Source organism: Rhagoletis zephyria, unplaced genomic scaffold (assembly GCF_001687245.7).
Source record: "Rhagoletis zephyria isolate East Lansing unplaced genomic scaffold, Rhagoletis_zephyria_1.1 Rzeph_scaffold_01031, whole genome shotgun sequence".
Taxonomy (NCBI): Eukaryota; Metazoa; Arthropoda; class Insecta; order Diptera; family Tephritidae; genus Rhagoletis; species Rhagoletis zephyria.
This window is the reverse complement of record NW_016158115.1, coordinates 23,082-40,209: the sequence shown is the minus strand read 5'-3', so window position 1 is coordinate 40,209 and position 17,128 is coordinate 23,082. Positions and strand designations below refer to the sequence as shown.

The following is a 17,128-nucleotide window of genomic DNA, read 5'->3' as shown; positions in this document are numbered from 1 at the left end:
ATATATCTCGATTCCTAGACGTGACCCAGCGAAACGCCGGGACACGTATAACTTCTTTTTTACCGATATAACTTTCCCCGGTAGTTTGAACCCTTCCCGATCACTGACCCCTACCATTTGTCTCACAGTGTAATAAATACATGGAAACCAAACGTGAAAAGTGAACCGGTTCGGGGAAAATGAAACTCATGATAAGGCGTAATATAAAATAATTATTTTTGTTAACAGCAATGAAATAAGACTCTATCAGGTTATTAATCATTTTTAAACACTAAAATATATTTTAACAAAAAAAACGAAATCTTTTAACAATAAAAAATAATTAAAAACAGGTTGATAGAAAATGTGCCAAGTTCACATTAAAAGAACAAAGTCATAAAGAGAAAATGTGGTAAGTCCCAAAAGAGCCTATAAGTCTGCAATGTNAAAGAGAAAATGTGGTAAGTCCCAAAAGAGCCTATAAGTCTGCAACAGCTGTTGGTATTGTTCAACGTCACAGCCGTATGAGTTTTGACGGGATGACAAATTCAGACAGCGGCGTATAGACAACTCCTTTTAGTGCTGTCGAAAGCGGCTTTAAAGTCGACAAATAGGTGGTGAGTGTCGACTCTTTTCTCGCGGGTCTTTTCAAAGATTTGGCGTATTGTGAAAACCTGATTTATGGCGGATTTGCCAGGTCTAAAGTCACACAGATAAGGTCCAATCAGTTCGTTGATAGTGGGCTTCAGTCTTTCACACAATACGCACGATAAGACCTTGTAACCTATGCTTAGAAGGCTGATCCCGCGGTAGTTGGCGCGAATGGCGGGGTCGCCTTTCTTGTGGATTGGGCAGAGCACACATAAATTCCAGTCGTCAGGCAAGCGTTCTTCTGACACTATTCTGCATAAGAGTTGATGCATGCACCTTATCAACTCCTCGCCACCGTACTTGAATAGCTTAGCTGGCAGGCTGTCAGTTCCAGCAACTTTGTTGTTTTTCAGCCGTGTTATTGCTATTCGTACCTCATTATAGTCAGGCGAGGAACATCGACTCTGTCATCATCGTATGGGGGCTCGGATTCTTCTTCTCCACAAATTTCCATGCTGCTACCATTCAGAAGGGTGGAAAAGTGTTCCCTCCATAATTTAAGTACGTTCTGAACATCGGTAACTAGGTCGCCATTGTTGTTCTCACAGGAGTACGCCTTGGTCTTGAAACCTTCCGTAAGCCGCCTAACTCTTTGGTAAAATTTTCGGGCATTCTTCCAGTCGGCCAGCATTTCAAGCTCTTCGAACTCACGTGTTTCGGCCTCTCTCTTCTTATTGCAGCAGGTACGTCTCGCTTCCCTCTTCAGATCCGTATAGCGGATGCCGCTTCCTGACACTCCCCATCGTACCAGTGGTTCTTTCGGGCTGGCTGAAATTCGACTACTTCTTCGGCGGCGGTGCTTAATAAGCAGGAAATGTGGTTCCACTGCTCGCATGTGTCGGTTTGTTGAAGAGTGCTCTCTGTGAGCAGGTGTGAGAGTCGAGTAGCGAATGCATTGGCTGTCTGTTATGAATGCAGCTTTTCGACGTTAAACTTTCCTTGCATATTTGTGCGCACATTTTTGCTGCACAGAGACGGGTGCTTATCTTATCACAACAAGATCGATTTTGCTTGTTGTTTTTCTGGAGACAACCACGTAGCTTGATGGATCCTTGTATGCATACTACCATGTATCGGGCCTCGGCAAAGTCGATCAGTCTTAGTCCGTTGTCGGACGCTTTATCGTGGAGGCTGAATTTTCCGACGGTGGTTCCAAAGATCCCTTCTTTGCCCACCCTGGCATTGAAGTCGACAAGCGCTCATAGCAAAGATCCTTGGACGCCTCGTCCTTCTCTTCCGTCGAGGCATGGGCGCAGTTTAGCAGGATGTTGAAGAATCTCGCTTTGATGCGGATTATGGCTAGACGCTCGTCCACCGGGGTGAACGACAATACTCGCCGACGAAGTTTCTCTCCCCCCACAAATCCTTTACGTGGCAACTGTTGTAGACGTCACAAGGCCCCAGAAATTCTTTGCCTTACCCCGTCCAACGCATTTCTTGAATGGTGGTGATGTCAGCTTCTTNCCTTGGACGCCTCGTCCTTCTCTTCCGTCGAGGCATGGGCGCAGTTTAGCAGGATGTTGAAGAATCTCGCTTTGATGCGGATTATGGCTAGACGCTCGTCCACCGGGGTGAACGACAATACTCGCCGACGAAGTTTCTCTCCCCCCACAAATCCTTTACGTGGCAACTGTTGTAGACGTCACAAGGCCCCAGAAATTCTTTGCCTTACCCCGTCCAACGCATTTCTTGAATGGTGGTGATGTCAGCTTCTTTCCTTACGAGGACATCAACCAGCCGGGCAGACGCACCTTCCCCATTAAGGGTCCGGACATTCTAGGTGCATGTCCTCAAATCGTAGTCCTTTAAACGTTTTCTGTGGTCGTCATCGAAAGGGGGTTCTCATCCGAGGCTTTGTGTCTATTTTTCATTGGAGCCCGTTTTTACGTTGCGGGTCCTAAACCCAGCGCACTACCCATTGCTGGGGCGGTGATGGTTTCGAAACCGAATACACGTTTATATAGCGAGCCGCTTGCTTCAACACAGACAGCCGTTTTCAGCCGCACCTACTGGTGAACAGACGCTGCAGACTTCATTGAGCCCTCAATCCGAACAAGTCGGAGTAGCCCGACCGAAGCTCTACCTCTTTCTGCCGTGACTCAAGGGTCCACTCGGATTGGTTACCGCATCTGGCATAATTCATACGAATATTATTATTTGAAGTCTAATTTTGGATTGTTATTTATATGCCATTTAATTTTCGTTGGTTTTCAGATCAACTTTATTTAAATCTTGTTTGTTTAGTACAAACACAGCGTTGCATATCTCAATATTGGCCATTTGGTTGGTTGGCTGGTTGTTTTTTGTTTAAAAATTATTTGTTATTATTTGCTTTCGTGATATATGTACATATATTTCAAAAATATGAATAATACCTAATACCTTTTCCGAATCTCAATTCCATGGAAAATTGGTTAAAATTTTTCAGTAGATTATATTACTAACTATCGATTTTTCTTCCACTTTTTACTTTTGTGACAAACACGGTCAACTGCAACTGCAGCTTGCAATTTATTTTGATTTATAACTCAAAAAATCATATGTCTAACAAAAGCCATGTAAATATAAAAATTAGAAAAATTAAAAAAAGTTGCACAATATTCTAGTTTGAAGTGTCTACAAAATACCGTTGATTTTTGAAGTTTCTTTTGCTGATGGTGTCATGCAGAAGAAGAAAAAAATAACACTGTCAGCAAAAAGAATAACCAAAAATCAACGGGAATTCTTAGCCTATTGAAACTTGCTTCTTATTATTAATATGCTACATACCATGGTGAAATAAATATAAGGTGATGTCACTAACATAACCTCACTTTTTCTGCATGCCAATTGCGGTAATGCATTTTGGAGCAGTAGAAAAAGGGGGGAAAGATTAGGATTATTTTTACTACTTTTAGGGTACTATTTCCAATACATACATATATCAGTGGACCCCGCACCAGTTAAATGAAGCTTGTATCAATAAAATATTTTTTCTGTAAACCAGTGTAATTACAGTTTAATTTTTTCGCTCAAAAGAAATTATTATTACTTAGTTTTTATATTTTCGATCAAATATATTGATTTTAATAATTATTTTTCAGTTTAATTTTTCTACCTTAAAAGTATTATTTGTAAAACTTAAAAGGCCGCTAAAACTTAAAAAACAAGGACTATTTTCCGTCTTTCATTTATTCATATTAAAACAAATTAAATTATACCGTTCTCTTTACTTAATTATTCTTAAATTCTAATAAAATTGACATATTAGCAAGTATGGAATCTTATTTGTATTTTTTCCTTAAGTTCTGAAGTACATGTATATGCGTACTTAGTTTTTAAATATCTAAACTTTAAAAGGAATTTTATTACGGCCTTTATTTTCGTTACCATTTTAAAATTACATTTCTGAATTCTATCAGTTATATTATAAAATAATTATGCGTTTAAATTGTTAGACCAAAGTGCATTATCGTAGCCATCCGAGGCACTGCTCTAATAATATGTTGGATATATGTATATAGTATATATTTCACCAAAAATTTACTTACAAAATCATAATTATTAGAAATTATCGCTCAAATTTTCCAATGAATTTGAAACGAAAGGTCAAAGTAAAAGGAAACAAAGAAACAGTGGTACCTGCGCATACTTTTTTCACAAAATTGTCTGCTCCATTTTTTGTTCCAATTTGCCCAGAAATGAAATTGGAATAAATAGAGTAGGCATTATTGTAACGCTGGTATGCTGAAATTGCCAAAATTACAACAACCACCCCCTAAGTAACAACACCTTATTTTTATTTCACCATGGCTACATACAAAACTGCATATGTCTTGGAATTTTTCTAAAAATTATGAATACAAAGTTTGTTGTTTTGATTTTTTTTTTAATTTCTCTTCAAAGTTTGAAATGTGGATTTATAAAGTGCTAGATATTATATAACTAACTACACTTTTAAAAAACATTAATAAACATTAAGCAAACGAACACAAAAGTTACTAGTTTTTTAGATTTGCCCATACATATACATATGTACATACATATGTACACGTATGTATTACGTGTATACAAATTAATTCACATAAATATTAATTCAATGTAATTTTAAAATGCCTTGGTGAAAGCAACATCGCAAAAAAATCTAGAAAAAAGTTTTTTTCTTAACAGCGGTCGCCCCTCGGCAGGAAATGGCAAACCTCCAAGTGTATTTCCGCCATGAAAAACAGCTTCTCATAAAAATACAATCGCTGTTCGGAGGCGGCGTAAAACTGTAGGCCCCTCCCCTTTGTGTGACGACATCAAGGCGTACGCCACAAACCAGAGGAACAGTTGGGCATTATTATTGAAAGTCCCCTGAAGAGAACCAGAGTTTTCCGATTGAAAAATATTGATTTTCAAGAATTTTATTTTTCCCATTTAAAAATACATGAAAAACTTTGAGCGATTTGAGCAACCTCTAAATATTTTTTGATTTAAAAATAAAAAAGTAGGGGTATACTCTTTTCGATATAGAACAATCCTAGGGGGTGAGAGGATTACGATTTTCACTTTGCTGATTTTTGACCACCCTAATGTACATGCAGTGGTTGAACAAATTATGACCGCGTCACATATTCACAAGTATTAACATACTATTTTTCTTATTTAATTTTGATTATTTTTTTTTTTTTTTATAAAACTATAGTTTATTCTTTTTCAAAAGCCGTGTAATCCAAGTTTGAGACTTTGTGCAATATTTAAAAAAAAATTCATTAAACTTTCGTTAAGATTGGGAGCTTTTTAGTTAGATTTCCTAGCAAGATTTTTAGTATGCAGTTTTGGAGACCATTGAATTTTAATAGAATGAAGTTCAAGTTTCAAATGGCTAAAGGTTACCGTTGAACATCAAATATATTTTGCGCCATGTAGGGCAATATGTTTTGAAAAAAAAAAACGTAATTTGATATAAAATAGTGGGATTCTCGTACTTTTGCAAAGCCCTTGCACGGTGCACGGATTGCACTTTCTCGCAGTGTATGTATGTATCTCGTAGCAGGAAAATTTTACGGTACATTGAATCGACTCTCTGAGAGATTTCTTAACTTTTTATAAACATATGCTAGGGCGCATGTCCGTCAGATGTGCCGGCACCAAAAATTGCAACGCCAAAATATGTACATATAAAAACACCAGAATCGACATAAGCACGGCGGTATAATGCTGTTCGCAGAGAATATATTCAGACAGTCAAAGTTTTCTCTTCAACGCATATAAACAACAATTCGGGAGTGTAGAAAAGCCGGAAAATGCTTGCATAGCACGGACAAACCAATCAACCTAAATTACAAACAAACCGTTCAAGCAGCTAGCCAGGGAAACAAAAATGCCAACAATTAGAGGAAACTCATCTAAAATTAACATAAGACATAATTAAAAAAACAACAACAATAAATAAATATCTATTGCATACATGTTTGTTGCACACATTCCTCGCCAAGTGTAATCATATGCACATATACATATATGTATGTACTTATGTATTTATAATCGCAAAAATCTAAACGGTGAGAATAATTTCATAATTTTATAGATCAATCTATATAGTTTATAATATTGATATATATACATATAATATATATACATACGACATTCATTAACTTTTGAATAAATGAGGCTTTGAAAACTGATGCAGCAAGTAGTATAATCGTTAAGTACAAATGTATGTAAATTCAAAGCTTGATAAATTATCAAATGGCCTTTGTAAGTATGAATTTTCTATGTTTGTTTTATGGATTTTCCATGACATGAAATGTAGCAATAAAAAAAAATACAGGTGTCACGCGATTTGTGCATACCAATGTACATATATACATATGTATTTATGTATTTACAAACAGGCATACATATACATACATACATATGTATGTATATGGACGTATGAAACAATAACATAAGCCGCCGCTATTCAAAGGTACGGCTGTAAATTATAAAATGGTACAATTAGGTCGTTCACGTTTGCCCGGTTATCAGGTTATGTATTGATTTTACTAAAACGTGTATGGGTTTCAAGTGGTTTTCAAGCTATGCACAATAAGTTTGCCTGTAAGGAAATTCAATGAATCCGATTGCCTTTTTTTTTTGGCGAAATGAAAACCTTGACTAGTTTACGAATTTCCCCATTTTTATTTTGGGGCAGCTAGCGTTAACCATTTAATTAATGGCAATTTTTTAGACAATCGTTCTTGGTTGGAAAAAAAAATTATAGACGATAATCCCTAGAGCTTTTCATTTCGTCACGATATTGGCCGCCCTAATATAGCAATTATAGATACGTATGCATATAACTAACTAACAGGAGAAGCTCGGCCAAACACTTAGCAAAATGTTTATCCGCCAAACATTTTTTATTTCGATATAAGAATCAATAAGACTAGATTATTTTTTATTTTATTTTATTTATTTATTATTATTAGTACAGTAAGACGTAGTCTTTTCTTTTTACATATTTACATTATAAATTATTATGTATGTTTAATCTTGCTTTTTACCTGGTCTAACGAACTAAATCAAATAAACATATCGACTGCTGAGTGGAAGATCAACCTATCTCGGCAGCTAGTTCGAAAACGCCCTATCTCAAAAAACTTTTCAAGAACGCGTTATTTCAGAATTTTATTGAAAAACGCCCTATCTCAGAATTTGGTGGAATTCTCAGAATTCGATACAAAAATGCCCTATCTCACTTCAAAATGTTTTGAAAATGTGCTGATATAGGGCGTTTTTGAATCGGAAGCTGAGATAGTGCATTTTTGAAACGAATTCTGAAATAGGTTGTTATTGAAAAGTTTTTTGAGATAGGGCGTTTTCGAACTGGTCGCCGAGATAGAACGATATTCTCTTAGCAGTCGATATGTATTTTTTTAATCAAATTTTTTTCGAACATCGTATAAACCGGATCTTTTCATTCCATACACATCTTGACCTCCTAATAAAATATTTCAGTTTCTCGCCCATAGTAAAACCATAGAAACCAAAAGTGAAAAGTGAACCGGTTCGGGGAAAATGAAACTCATGATAAGGCTGAATAAGAATTCTTCCTAATCCCGAGCTTCGCCTGAAAAAAAATTCACCTGAAAATTTGTCATACGCCCATAGTAAAACCATGGAAACTAAAATTGAGCCGTTTCGGGGAAATTGCAACTCATGATAAGGCTGATTGTTTTTATATCGTCGCCCGTCTGCCAGAAACATGAATGTGTAAAAATGAAAATTTTGGAAAATTAAGTTTGAATTTTTTTTACGAGACTTAAGCAAAAGTTCCAAAGCAGGTTTTTCAGGCGTTGCGGCTTGAGACGCTCAAGCCTGGAAGATGATTTGTGTAATTGTATAGAAGCTGCTCCACAACCGAAGTCTGCAAAGCGATATGAGTAAATCTCACGAGTTGTTACATTTCTCGCCAAAAACATGTTTTTGATCCAAAAAGAAGAAGATTCCATCGCGAAATTGTATTTATCCGCCGTCTTCATCTGCTTCAAAATCTCGCTTGCGTTATACTTTTTTTCTCGTAAGCGAGATAGAGTTTTGTTGACAGAGAATTTGACAGCATACTTTTTCAAGAAGGCTCAAACCTTATAAAATCTTAAAAGCCTGAAAATATTAGAAAATCTCCATAAAATAAAATGTCCATCTTTAAACTTGTATTTGCCACCAAAAAAAAAAAAAATTAAAAATAACAACTCGTGCTTATTTACCCGTAGTTGTGTATGTAACGTATACGCCCCGTAGCACCATACACATTGAGCTAACATGTTTACTCGCAATCCTTAACTTAAAAGTCGTATTATTTTAAAGTAATTAATTATTGGCGTGGAAGATTTCTCCACGCACTTTATGTATGTACTTACATATAAATATATTACTTTTTTCATGTGCATAAAAATTTAAGACTGAATTCCGAGTGTGCCAATAAAGATTTTAAAATATAAAAGATTTAAAATTTTTGCTTAAATCATAGTCATCTTTTACTCAATGTAATTTTTTTCATTTGGTGGCAGACCAGTTTTATGACACTATATAGATTCCTTCGTTTTGGCAAGAAGAACATTAAGGGCCAGTTTCTCAATGTCTGGTTAACACTAATCTCCGGTTAAAAATCGTTATCGACGTTCCTGACACCAATCTGATAACACTGTGTCGGTAACATCGGCAAAAAATTTTAACTAGTGATTAGTGTTAACCAGAGCTGGTGAATATGGCCCTTACTCCGTATAACTTGAACATTATGAAGTATCTCAAATTATTAAAATTAAAAAAAAAAAATCGTAATACATATTTCAAAAATTACAAAATATTTGCGACAGATATTCTGCATGCTGTATTTGATGCCAACTTCCATTGCCTCTAATATGAACATTCCATTTGAAAACTTTCCAAAGTTATTGAAAAAAATTAGTAATTTCGGTACTTTTTCGCTTAAAAGCACGTTTTAAGGCTAAACTGGTTCAATTGCTTGATATACAGTGAACCCGCGATAATATTAACATCCTATCATATGAACATCCCAAAATATGAACACTTTTTCGCTACCATTGACTACTCTAAAATATGAACTTTAGGCAAAAGCTCCAAAATATGAACATTATTGTTTTGAAAAATTTCCAACGAATTTCAAGCGCTGGGTAATTTGGGGAATCCCCTAGTTATTTGAATTGAAAATGTCCATGCGTGTCGCTCGGAAATGCTTACAGTCAAAAACTTCATTGTTCGATTTTCTTATTGTTAAATATGCCTCAAACAAGTGGTCCAAAATTTTAAAGTTTTTTAATTGCAAGAAATCAACATTATTTGTTAAAAAAACTTGATTTAGAAAAAAAGAATGTTAATATTGCAAAGTAAGTTTTGTATTTCGTTTATCAAGTCTCGGCTAATAGAAAGCTTATATTTTGTATGAGTTTGTTTGGAAATTTTGAAAATCGGTTATTGTGGTAGACGAGAGGTCGGTTAAGGTATTACAATACCACATTACGTAAATTTTTAATTACTTGAACACCAGGTTTATTCTAGATGCCAAAAATAGGAGAAATCCAACATGATATAGGCGATAACAGCTGCGTTATCGTAATGTGGTACATACAGTATACCACATTATCCTAACCAGAAGTAGGTATTTTTTGGTTTCTTTCAATTTTTTTCAATAACTTTGTTATTTTTGAATACATGTATTTCATTGAAAAATATTTTATAACTGAAGTTTCACTGTTCTCGAATAATAAATAATAGTTACAATAAAGCTCATACATTTGCTACATATTCTCAAAAAACAAATACTTATACCATAATAACCGCAGTTCCCCTGCATATACGGTTTGTTTAATTACGTAACAAACAAAACGAATACAATTTTCTTTTAAAGTTTTAAATAAACCACATTTTTTTTTAATTGGTGAAACTTATTCTTTTAATTCTTGAGCCTTTCGTATATATGAACATTCTCGCAAAAATTAACAGGCTTGGTTTTAATAAGTTCATATTATCACGAGCTCACTGTATTTTTTATTGTACTTGTTTCTGGAACTCCTTTGATTGAAATAAATACAACGCATAATGCTTTAGCGTTTTTTTCTGGCGAGAGAAAGGAGTGACACTAAAAAAACCACTCATGGGATTTGCTCATACACATGCAGAGTCCAAAATCCGAAATTTTTCATTCTTTAATATACATATGTTCATATTTGTCCATGCTTAAATTGTTCTTAAGAAACTGCATACATAAGTACTTAAGCTTTAAAAATCTTTATTGCTCTTTATTTACTCTATGTTTTGTACACATACATACTATTTATGTATTGCTTATATTTGTATACAGATAAACTCAGGTTCAAGCGTGCATATCAACCGAGATACATACATACTACTTTCGCTAATTGTGATTGAAAAATTATTTCGTTGTGAGGTAAGGAAAAGCCGACAAAATGCCGTACCAAACGAAAATGGAGCGCAAATTGTTATACGCTTTTCGGGGCTGGATAGCATTTGTTGCTTTTATGGATTTAGGAACAGCTTTTCGTAGTTATATAGAGCGAAGGAGTTTTCTCGGAGACCATACAGATACTCAGTTTATTGAAGGTAAGAATTAAATAACTAATTAGGAGATTCTTAAGTGTTGTTATAAGTGCTCGATGCACAAAAAAAGTTAAAGCAGCTTTTCTACCTAGAATTTTTTCATACTTTGCGGCAGCAGGTGACGAATTTTTAATAGCTATATAAAGTCTGATTCCAACTTTGTGATTGCCACACGGAAATATTGTAAAAAAAGGTTACTACATGTGGAAAAGTTGAAAAGATTCTGAAAAAGGGCATACACAATTTGCACGTTTTCCAAATTTTTTAATCAGGACTCGAATTACGGTGTTCGATATCAAACAAGTCTTACACCGTTTTAAATAAGCAATCAAGAAATTCCAAAGTTCGTAGGTAGATCTAAAATGGACGAAGAAACGGAATATACGATTTTTTGAATTTTAATTTTTTTTTATAAAAATATAGTTAATCGAATAACGTAAATCATATATGTATGTATCAATGGTGCAATAAAAAAAAAATCATTAAAATTCCAAACTTTTTAATTCGAATTTTTGGCAAAAATTTCGGTTTGCAAATTTCTAGTCCATTCGATTTCAATATAAAGTGCAAGTAGTAAGTCGCTAAAGGTCGTGTTGATTTTTGATAATTTACTTTGCTGACGGTGGTGTGCATTTTCTGTTTTCATTAAGCGTGGTTATAATGGCTTTAGATCCCACCCAGAGGATACGTATGTAGATATAAAAATTTGGACGTCGTTAGCTGCGATTGGAACGGTACGCAAAAGAAACTCTTCTGGCTACTCCCAGGTTAATGTCAGTCAAAAGCTTTCCCCAGTTACGTGGACTTCTGCGTATGGAACCATACCATCGAGCCTATTGTGAGAAAGACTGAAGCCCACCGTAAACGAACTGATTGGGCCTTATCGGTGGGACTTTAAATCTCTCAAATCTTGGAAAAGACTCTTGAGAATAGGATCAACACACACCATCTCTTTGTCGATTTCAAAGCCGCTTCCGACAGCACGAAAAGAAGTTGTCTGAATTTAGTATCCACGCGAAACTAATACAGAGGAAAAGGAAGGCCTCCTCTGCGTTGGAAAGACCTAGTGGAGAAGGAATTGGCTCCACTTAGCATTTCCAATAAGTGTCAGTTGGCATAGAAGAGAAACAACTTGCGTGCTGTTTTGGAATCGGTAATTGTGCATTTTCTTTCTTAACTATAANCAGTTACAGACTAGCCCTGCAATAAATACCTACTTAAGTCATCAGGCGGGTTAGCAGTTTTTTAATATAATGAAAATATGTGGCTTATTTAAATAATAATTTTATTTCTTAATAGTATTTAGCCTAATGTGTTGTATATTTTCAGGCGACTATACCATTTCTCGTATAATTGGCATGTATTGCTTACTTAAGGCGATTGCATTAGTTCACTGCACGCTCTATATTCACTACAGACCGTAAGTAATTGCAAAGTTCATTATTACCGTAAGAATTCATAAAGGTACAAACAAACATACATATGTATCTATGTATGTATGTATGTAAGGATTTGTGAGTGTGTTTTATCGCTTTAGTACAAATGGAAATAGTCTCAAGCCAAGATAGTAAGTTTTACCCTTTCATTTCAAGGCGTCTTCAAATTGATACAAGATAAATGCAAAGTGTGGCAGACCAGAGAGAGAAATCCATTAGTACTGCATTTGTCTTCAAATTATAAACATGTCTAGTTCGGGTTAAACATTCACTATTTTTGTATATCATCACACTAGCATTGGTCTTACTATCGATAATGCCTTGTCGTATGCGCCAACAAATGGTGGCAAATTAAAGGCGTACCATTCAAACTGGAGCTGAATATCGCCTCAAAATCCTAATCAAAGTGAAAATTAAACTCAGTTCAGCAGTTAGAAAAACTGCCGCGCTAAAGTTAAGTAGCACTGGCAAGTGGCCGTAAACGAGTTTCCCTCATTTACCTCTTTTACGCGTTTTATTTGTTGTTTTATTATTGCTCACTGCAGGTGCATACCAACTTTTCTATTAAAACGAATGCAAAGTAAGCGTGAGAGTAACTAAGTTGTAAGTACACATGTGTATACTTCTCGTAGGTTGCTTTTGAGATAATTCAATTTACTATTGGGATAATATATGCTTACCTACATACCTGCGCATGCATACATATGTATGTACATATGTATAGCCACTGAAATATTATGGCTTCCGTTTAACATAGATTTTTATATATTTTTTCTTACAGAGTTGTTAGCATGGGCGGCTGTTCGTTGGCTTTAACTATGGTTCTCTATGCTTCCGAAGCTTTATATTTTCGTTCGAGTACACTGAACTTTTACGTGATCTTTCCGTGCGTTCTCAATTGTAAGTTTTGACTATAAAGCTAGAAAATTAAACACTGAGAACAGCATATATGTAATACTATTTCGGTATGCTTACACATTGAGAAGTTAGCTTACTGCCAATATAGAAGTATTACATATATGGAGAACAGTGTTCTAAAAAAAATGTTTATGCAAATATGTCTGTATGGTAAAAGAACACAACTAATATCATATGATAAAATTCTTTGCGCTCTACTAATAGAACCAAAGAACTTACAAAATTCAAGAAGCAGTAAAACCTATAATGATCAATATTTAATTCCTACTTGAATAAGAGTTATGCATCTTTAGCACTGACGAGGTACATACATAGGTGAGAGAGGATAAATTTACAAGTCTCTTGGGTTCTTGCAGATCACGTGACATCAATACGAGTATTTCTTTTTCGAGAGGAAAGTAGTGAGGAGAAGCAGATAGCTCCACTAAATATCTAAAACATTATTAAAAAAAAAAAACCCTAACAACCGAAATTAAAAGAAAGAGTTTTAATCATGTGTACATGGCGTATGAGTAACATTCTTTCCTGCTAAATTTTTCATAAAAACATCTTTGATCGCTCATTGTTTTTTAATTCAGCCATCGATTTGAAGGCACATTGAACAGGTAGTATCAGTATAGCAGCTGATTTGAGTTTTTTTTTTAATTATTTGGTCTCGAAAATTACAAATATTTTTAATTTACGTTTTCAAGTTGTTAAAATCTATTTGCATGTGAAACCTTCTTCCATACAAAACAAACGATTGAATAGCAGCTTTGGAAACGCTCGTCCAACTCAACAGCACAACCGCTGATTACTGGGCATTGCAAAGGATGGATCAATGCTTCGAGAAGCAAGCAAATTTACTAAGAAATAAAGTTGCAACAATTTAAATTTTTTCCAATTTAAAGTTTTTATTTTTTATTTTTTTTTTGTGTATATCACATGGCATGCTTTCATTTAGAAGAAGAAAATCAGAACAGTTTTTGACGCTTTCGATACCAGAAGCACAACAACAAAATGCAAATGTTGTTTTTGCTCTAATGGTACTACCTGTTTGATATGCCCAGTGTTACCAGTTTTCCGGCTAGATATAGCCGGTAGCGATAGCAAACAGCCTGACAAATGGGGTCAGCACTCAAGCACATATGTACATATGTATAATATTTACATAGATATAGTGGTCGAAAAAAATTTAGTATACCCAAATTTTGACCAGTTTTCACAATTATTTATTTTGAGTTATTTTTTTAGTATAGTTCATTCTTTAACAAAACTCGTATAAATTTAAGTTTCAAACTTTGTGCAATATTTAAAAAAATCAAAAAACTTTCGTAAAAATTTCGAGCTTTTTAATTTGATTTTCTAGAACGATTTTTAAAAGTTTTGTAGCCCACTAATTTCTAGTATAATAAAATGCAAGTTTCAAGTGGCTTAAATTTTTCGTTTTAGAATATGTTTCCCGAAGGCGGTGTACTTAAAAATAAATCGTGTTTATTCGTTATATGAAAGGAAATGCGACAAAGAAATTTCTAAAAAATCAACGGTAATTTACATCATTTGCAAGGTTGCATAATCAGTACTTTTAGTTGCAGTTGCATTTCTTATGTAATTTTTTTTAACTCATTATGAAGTTATAAAAAATTGAGATAGGGCATTTTTGAACCGAATCCGGAGGTAGACCGGTTTCCAATCAAATTCTAAAATTGGGCGTTCTTTACACAAATTCTGAAATAAGGCGTTATTTAAAAATGTTCTAAGGTCGGTCTTCTATTCAGCCATCGATATATAATTTAATCATTTATAAATATTGTTAATACCTTAGAAATTATCATTATTTTGATTCCGTTGATTTTTGTACACCCTTTTCATACTGAATAGTATAAAACATGGGGGTCACTACCAAGGTTTATAAAAATTAAAAACTGATAATACTGGCATACCACTTCTTGTGGTTGCTCACACTAAAGCTCACTGAGAGTTATAGCTGGTCAAAATTCAGATTTTCGTCGAACATTTCCAATTATTTTAATTAACAATTTTTCAAACCTGCGCAATAGGTCAAATGGGTTTTGTACTTAACCGGTGCCTCTACCTCCGATTTGTGTTAACCGGACATTGAATAATCGGCCCTAATATAGTTACATTTCCCGGGGTTTTAGAGTATTTCTAACATGATTACATCAAAAAAATATTCATTTTGTAACTTCCGAAACATGACTTTCGCACATAAATCTATTTGTATACTATATTATATATACATACGTACATGTATAATATATTTACATATACATTATATGTATGAAACATCAAATATTTATATGTAGATATTTTCAACATTTGATTGTTTTTTTTATTTTTATTTCTCTTTTATAGCAATCACTTTAATTGGTCTAATTTATATTCCGAGACGTTTGCGTTTGTGGGAACCCAGCATGGACATGGACGATGAAAACTCGCAATTACTTAAGCAAATGACTGGTTTCAAGCGTCGACGCACGAAAAAGCAAATTTAAAATTACGACAAAATTTAAAATTTCAGTGATATTTTATACACGCATACATACACTGATCATAGAGGCACTCTTAAAGATATGTTTTAAAAATGAAAAACTAAATATGAAAACTAGTATTTCCAGTATTAGTATGTATGTATGTAAAGTTCATTCTATCTATACTTATGTAATCGTTTGTATTCACACAAATCTTCAAAAAAGTATAAATCCGCACCATAATATTTAATGTTCTGAGGAGAGTTAATATGTACGTACAAACATATGTATGTTTAAAAACGTGCACATGATAGGAGAATTGAGGCCATGAGCAGAAGTGGCCTAACACACAATTTTTTTTTGTACTTAACTTCTTAAAATAGTTTCAAATATGATAAATTTTAAATAAAGGTCGCGTATTGCTTAATTTAATGGTACGTTATTTTGCTCTGTAGCTTAAAATTAGGGATTAAGCAACTTTTTTTTTTTAAAGTGTATCACACTTGCGACTATTTTAGGAAGCGCATTTTTTTTTTGGTTAGACTACTTCTGCTCGCATGGCCTCAATTGGAAAATAAATATTATAATAGACCTCGTTTAAATTTGTAATGGGCACATCGTCAATTTACTTACCTATGTATAAGCACATTTTTATATCGCTTAAATATTAAAATGACAGAATGTAAATATTTACATATAACTGCGTACATATAGTACATACGTACATACATACATTGATACTAACATGCATATAGAGGAAAGTTAATCTATGAAATATCATAATTAACGTTCAATTCAAGTTGTTTTCCAAAATGATTTGCGGTAATGTTGTTTTTTTGCTCCAGATTTTAATATTGGGCAAGTTGCGCGGTAAATTAAAACATTTTTAAGATGTTTAAGCAATAATAGCTTAAGTTTGTAGTTGTAGAGTTAATACATATTAAAAATAAAAGATTTTAATTAAAAACTTAACTGATTTACGTTAGCTGAAAAAATTGTTTTATTTCGTTATTTAAGTTAGGTTGAAACAAAAGACTACAAGTTATCTGAGTTCAGTAGAAATGCTCTCTGGGAGAAAAGGCGGCAACAACGACATGGAAGGAAAAGTTCAGTACTAGAACAATAAATCCGCCTTAAGAACGGATATGTGGTCCAAGCAATGTGCTGTTTCGACGCAGTCGGAATAAAGGGAGAAAGTTTTTAGCTGGGTAGGTTTTCGTGGCAGAGCATTGTTATTAGCAAAATTCAAAATTAATTACTGAATTGCGCTAATTATGTTTCTAACGGAGATTTTTGGAGCGAATTAAATTTTCTCACTTCTTTTTGCACAATTGAATAACTGAAATGGCGGTTCAATCAGAGAACGTACTATNTTGGTAGCTTCTCGCTCTAATTCCACCATATTGACTGCCTTAGCTGAAACAGTGTTACTTCTTTAACAATTCTTTGCCTAATAATATAGTGGATTTTTTTTATTTTTTCTCAGTATACGAATTTTGTTTTCTCAAAAAGGTATTATATCTTATTTTATTTCATTTCATTGCGAATATACTATAAAAAAGCTAATTTTGTTTAGAAGAAAATATGAAA

At 34.0% G+C, this 17,128-nt stretch overlaps 1 protein-coding gene across 2 annotated transcripts; it reads left to right on the top strand.

The window, feature by feature from the left end:
* Positions 1 to 5,851: 5,851 nt before the first annotated feature.
* LOC108362532 (uncharacterized) lies at positions 5,852 to 16,518 on the top strand. 2 transcript variants are annotated; one of them, XM_017615557.1, is made up of 5 exons: positions 5,852 to 6,155; positions 10,457 to 10,716; positions 12,043 to 12,133; positions 12,931 to 13,049; positions 15,423 to 16,518. In XM_017615557.1, exons 2-5 carry the CDS (start codon positions 10,563 to 10,565, stop codon positions 15,560 to 15,562), a joined length of 504 nt encoding a protein of 167 aa, XP_017471046.1. In that variant the 5' UTR covers positions 5,852 to 6,155; positions 10,457 to 10,562; the 3' UTR covers positions 15,563 to 16,518. The 2 variants fall into 2 exon arrangements, with proteins under 2 accessions (XP_017471046.1, XP_017471048.1); XM_017615559.1 differs by lacking the exon at positions 5,852 to 6,155 and adding an exon at positions 6,548 to 6,562.
* Positions 16,519 to 17,128: the final 610 nt, after the last annotated feature.

Excerpts from the sequence above, each read along its gene's own strand:
- LOC108362532 (XM_017615557.1), top strand. The coding sequence starts at position 10,563 with ATGCCGTACCAAACGAAAATGGAGCGCAAATTGTTATACGCTTTTCGG. Across the intron at positions 10,717-12,042 it reads AGATACTCAGTTTATTGAAG|GCGACTATACCATTTCTCGT; the intron begins GTAAGAATTAAA and ends GTATATTTTCAG. Across the intron at positions 13,050-15,422 it reads CTTTCCGTGCGTTCTCAATT|CAATCACTTTAATTGGTCTA; the intron begins GTAAGTTTTGAC and ends TCTCTTTTATAG.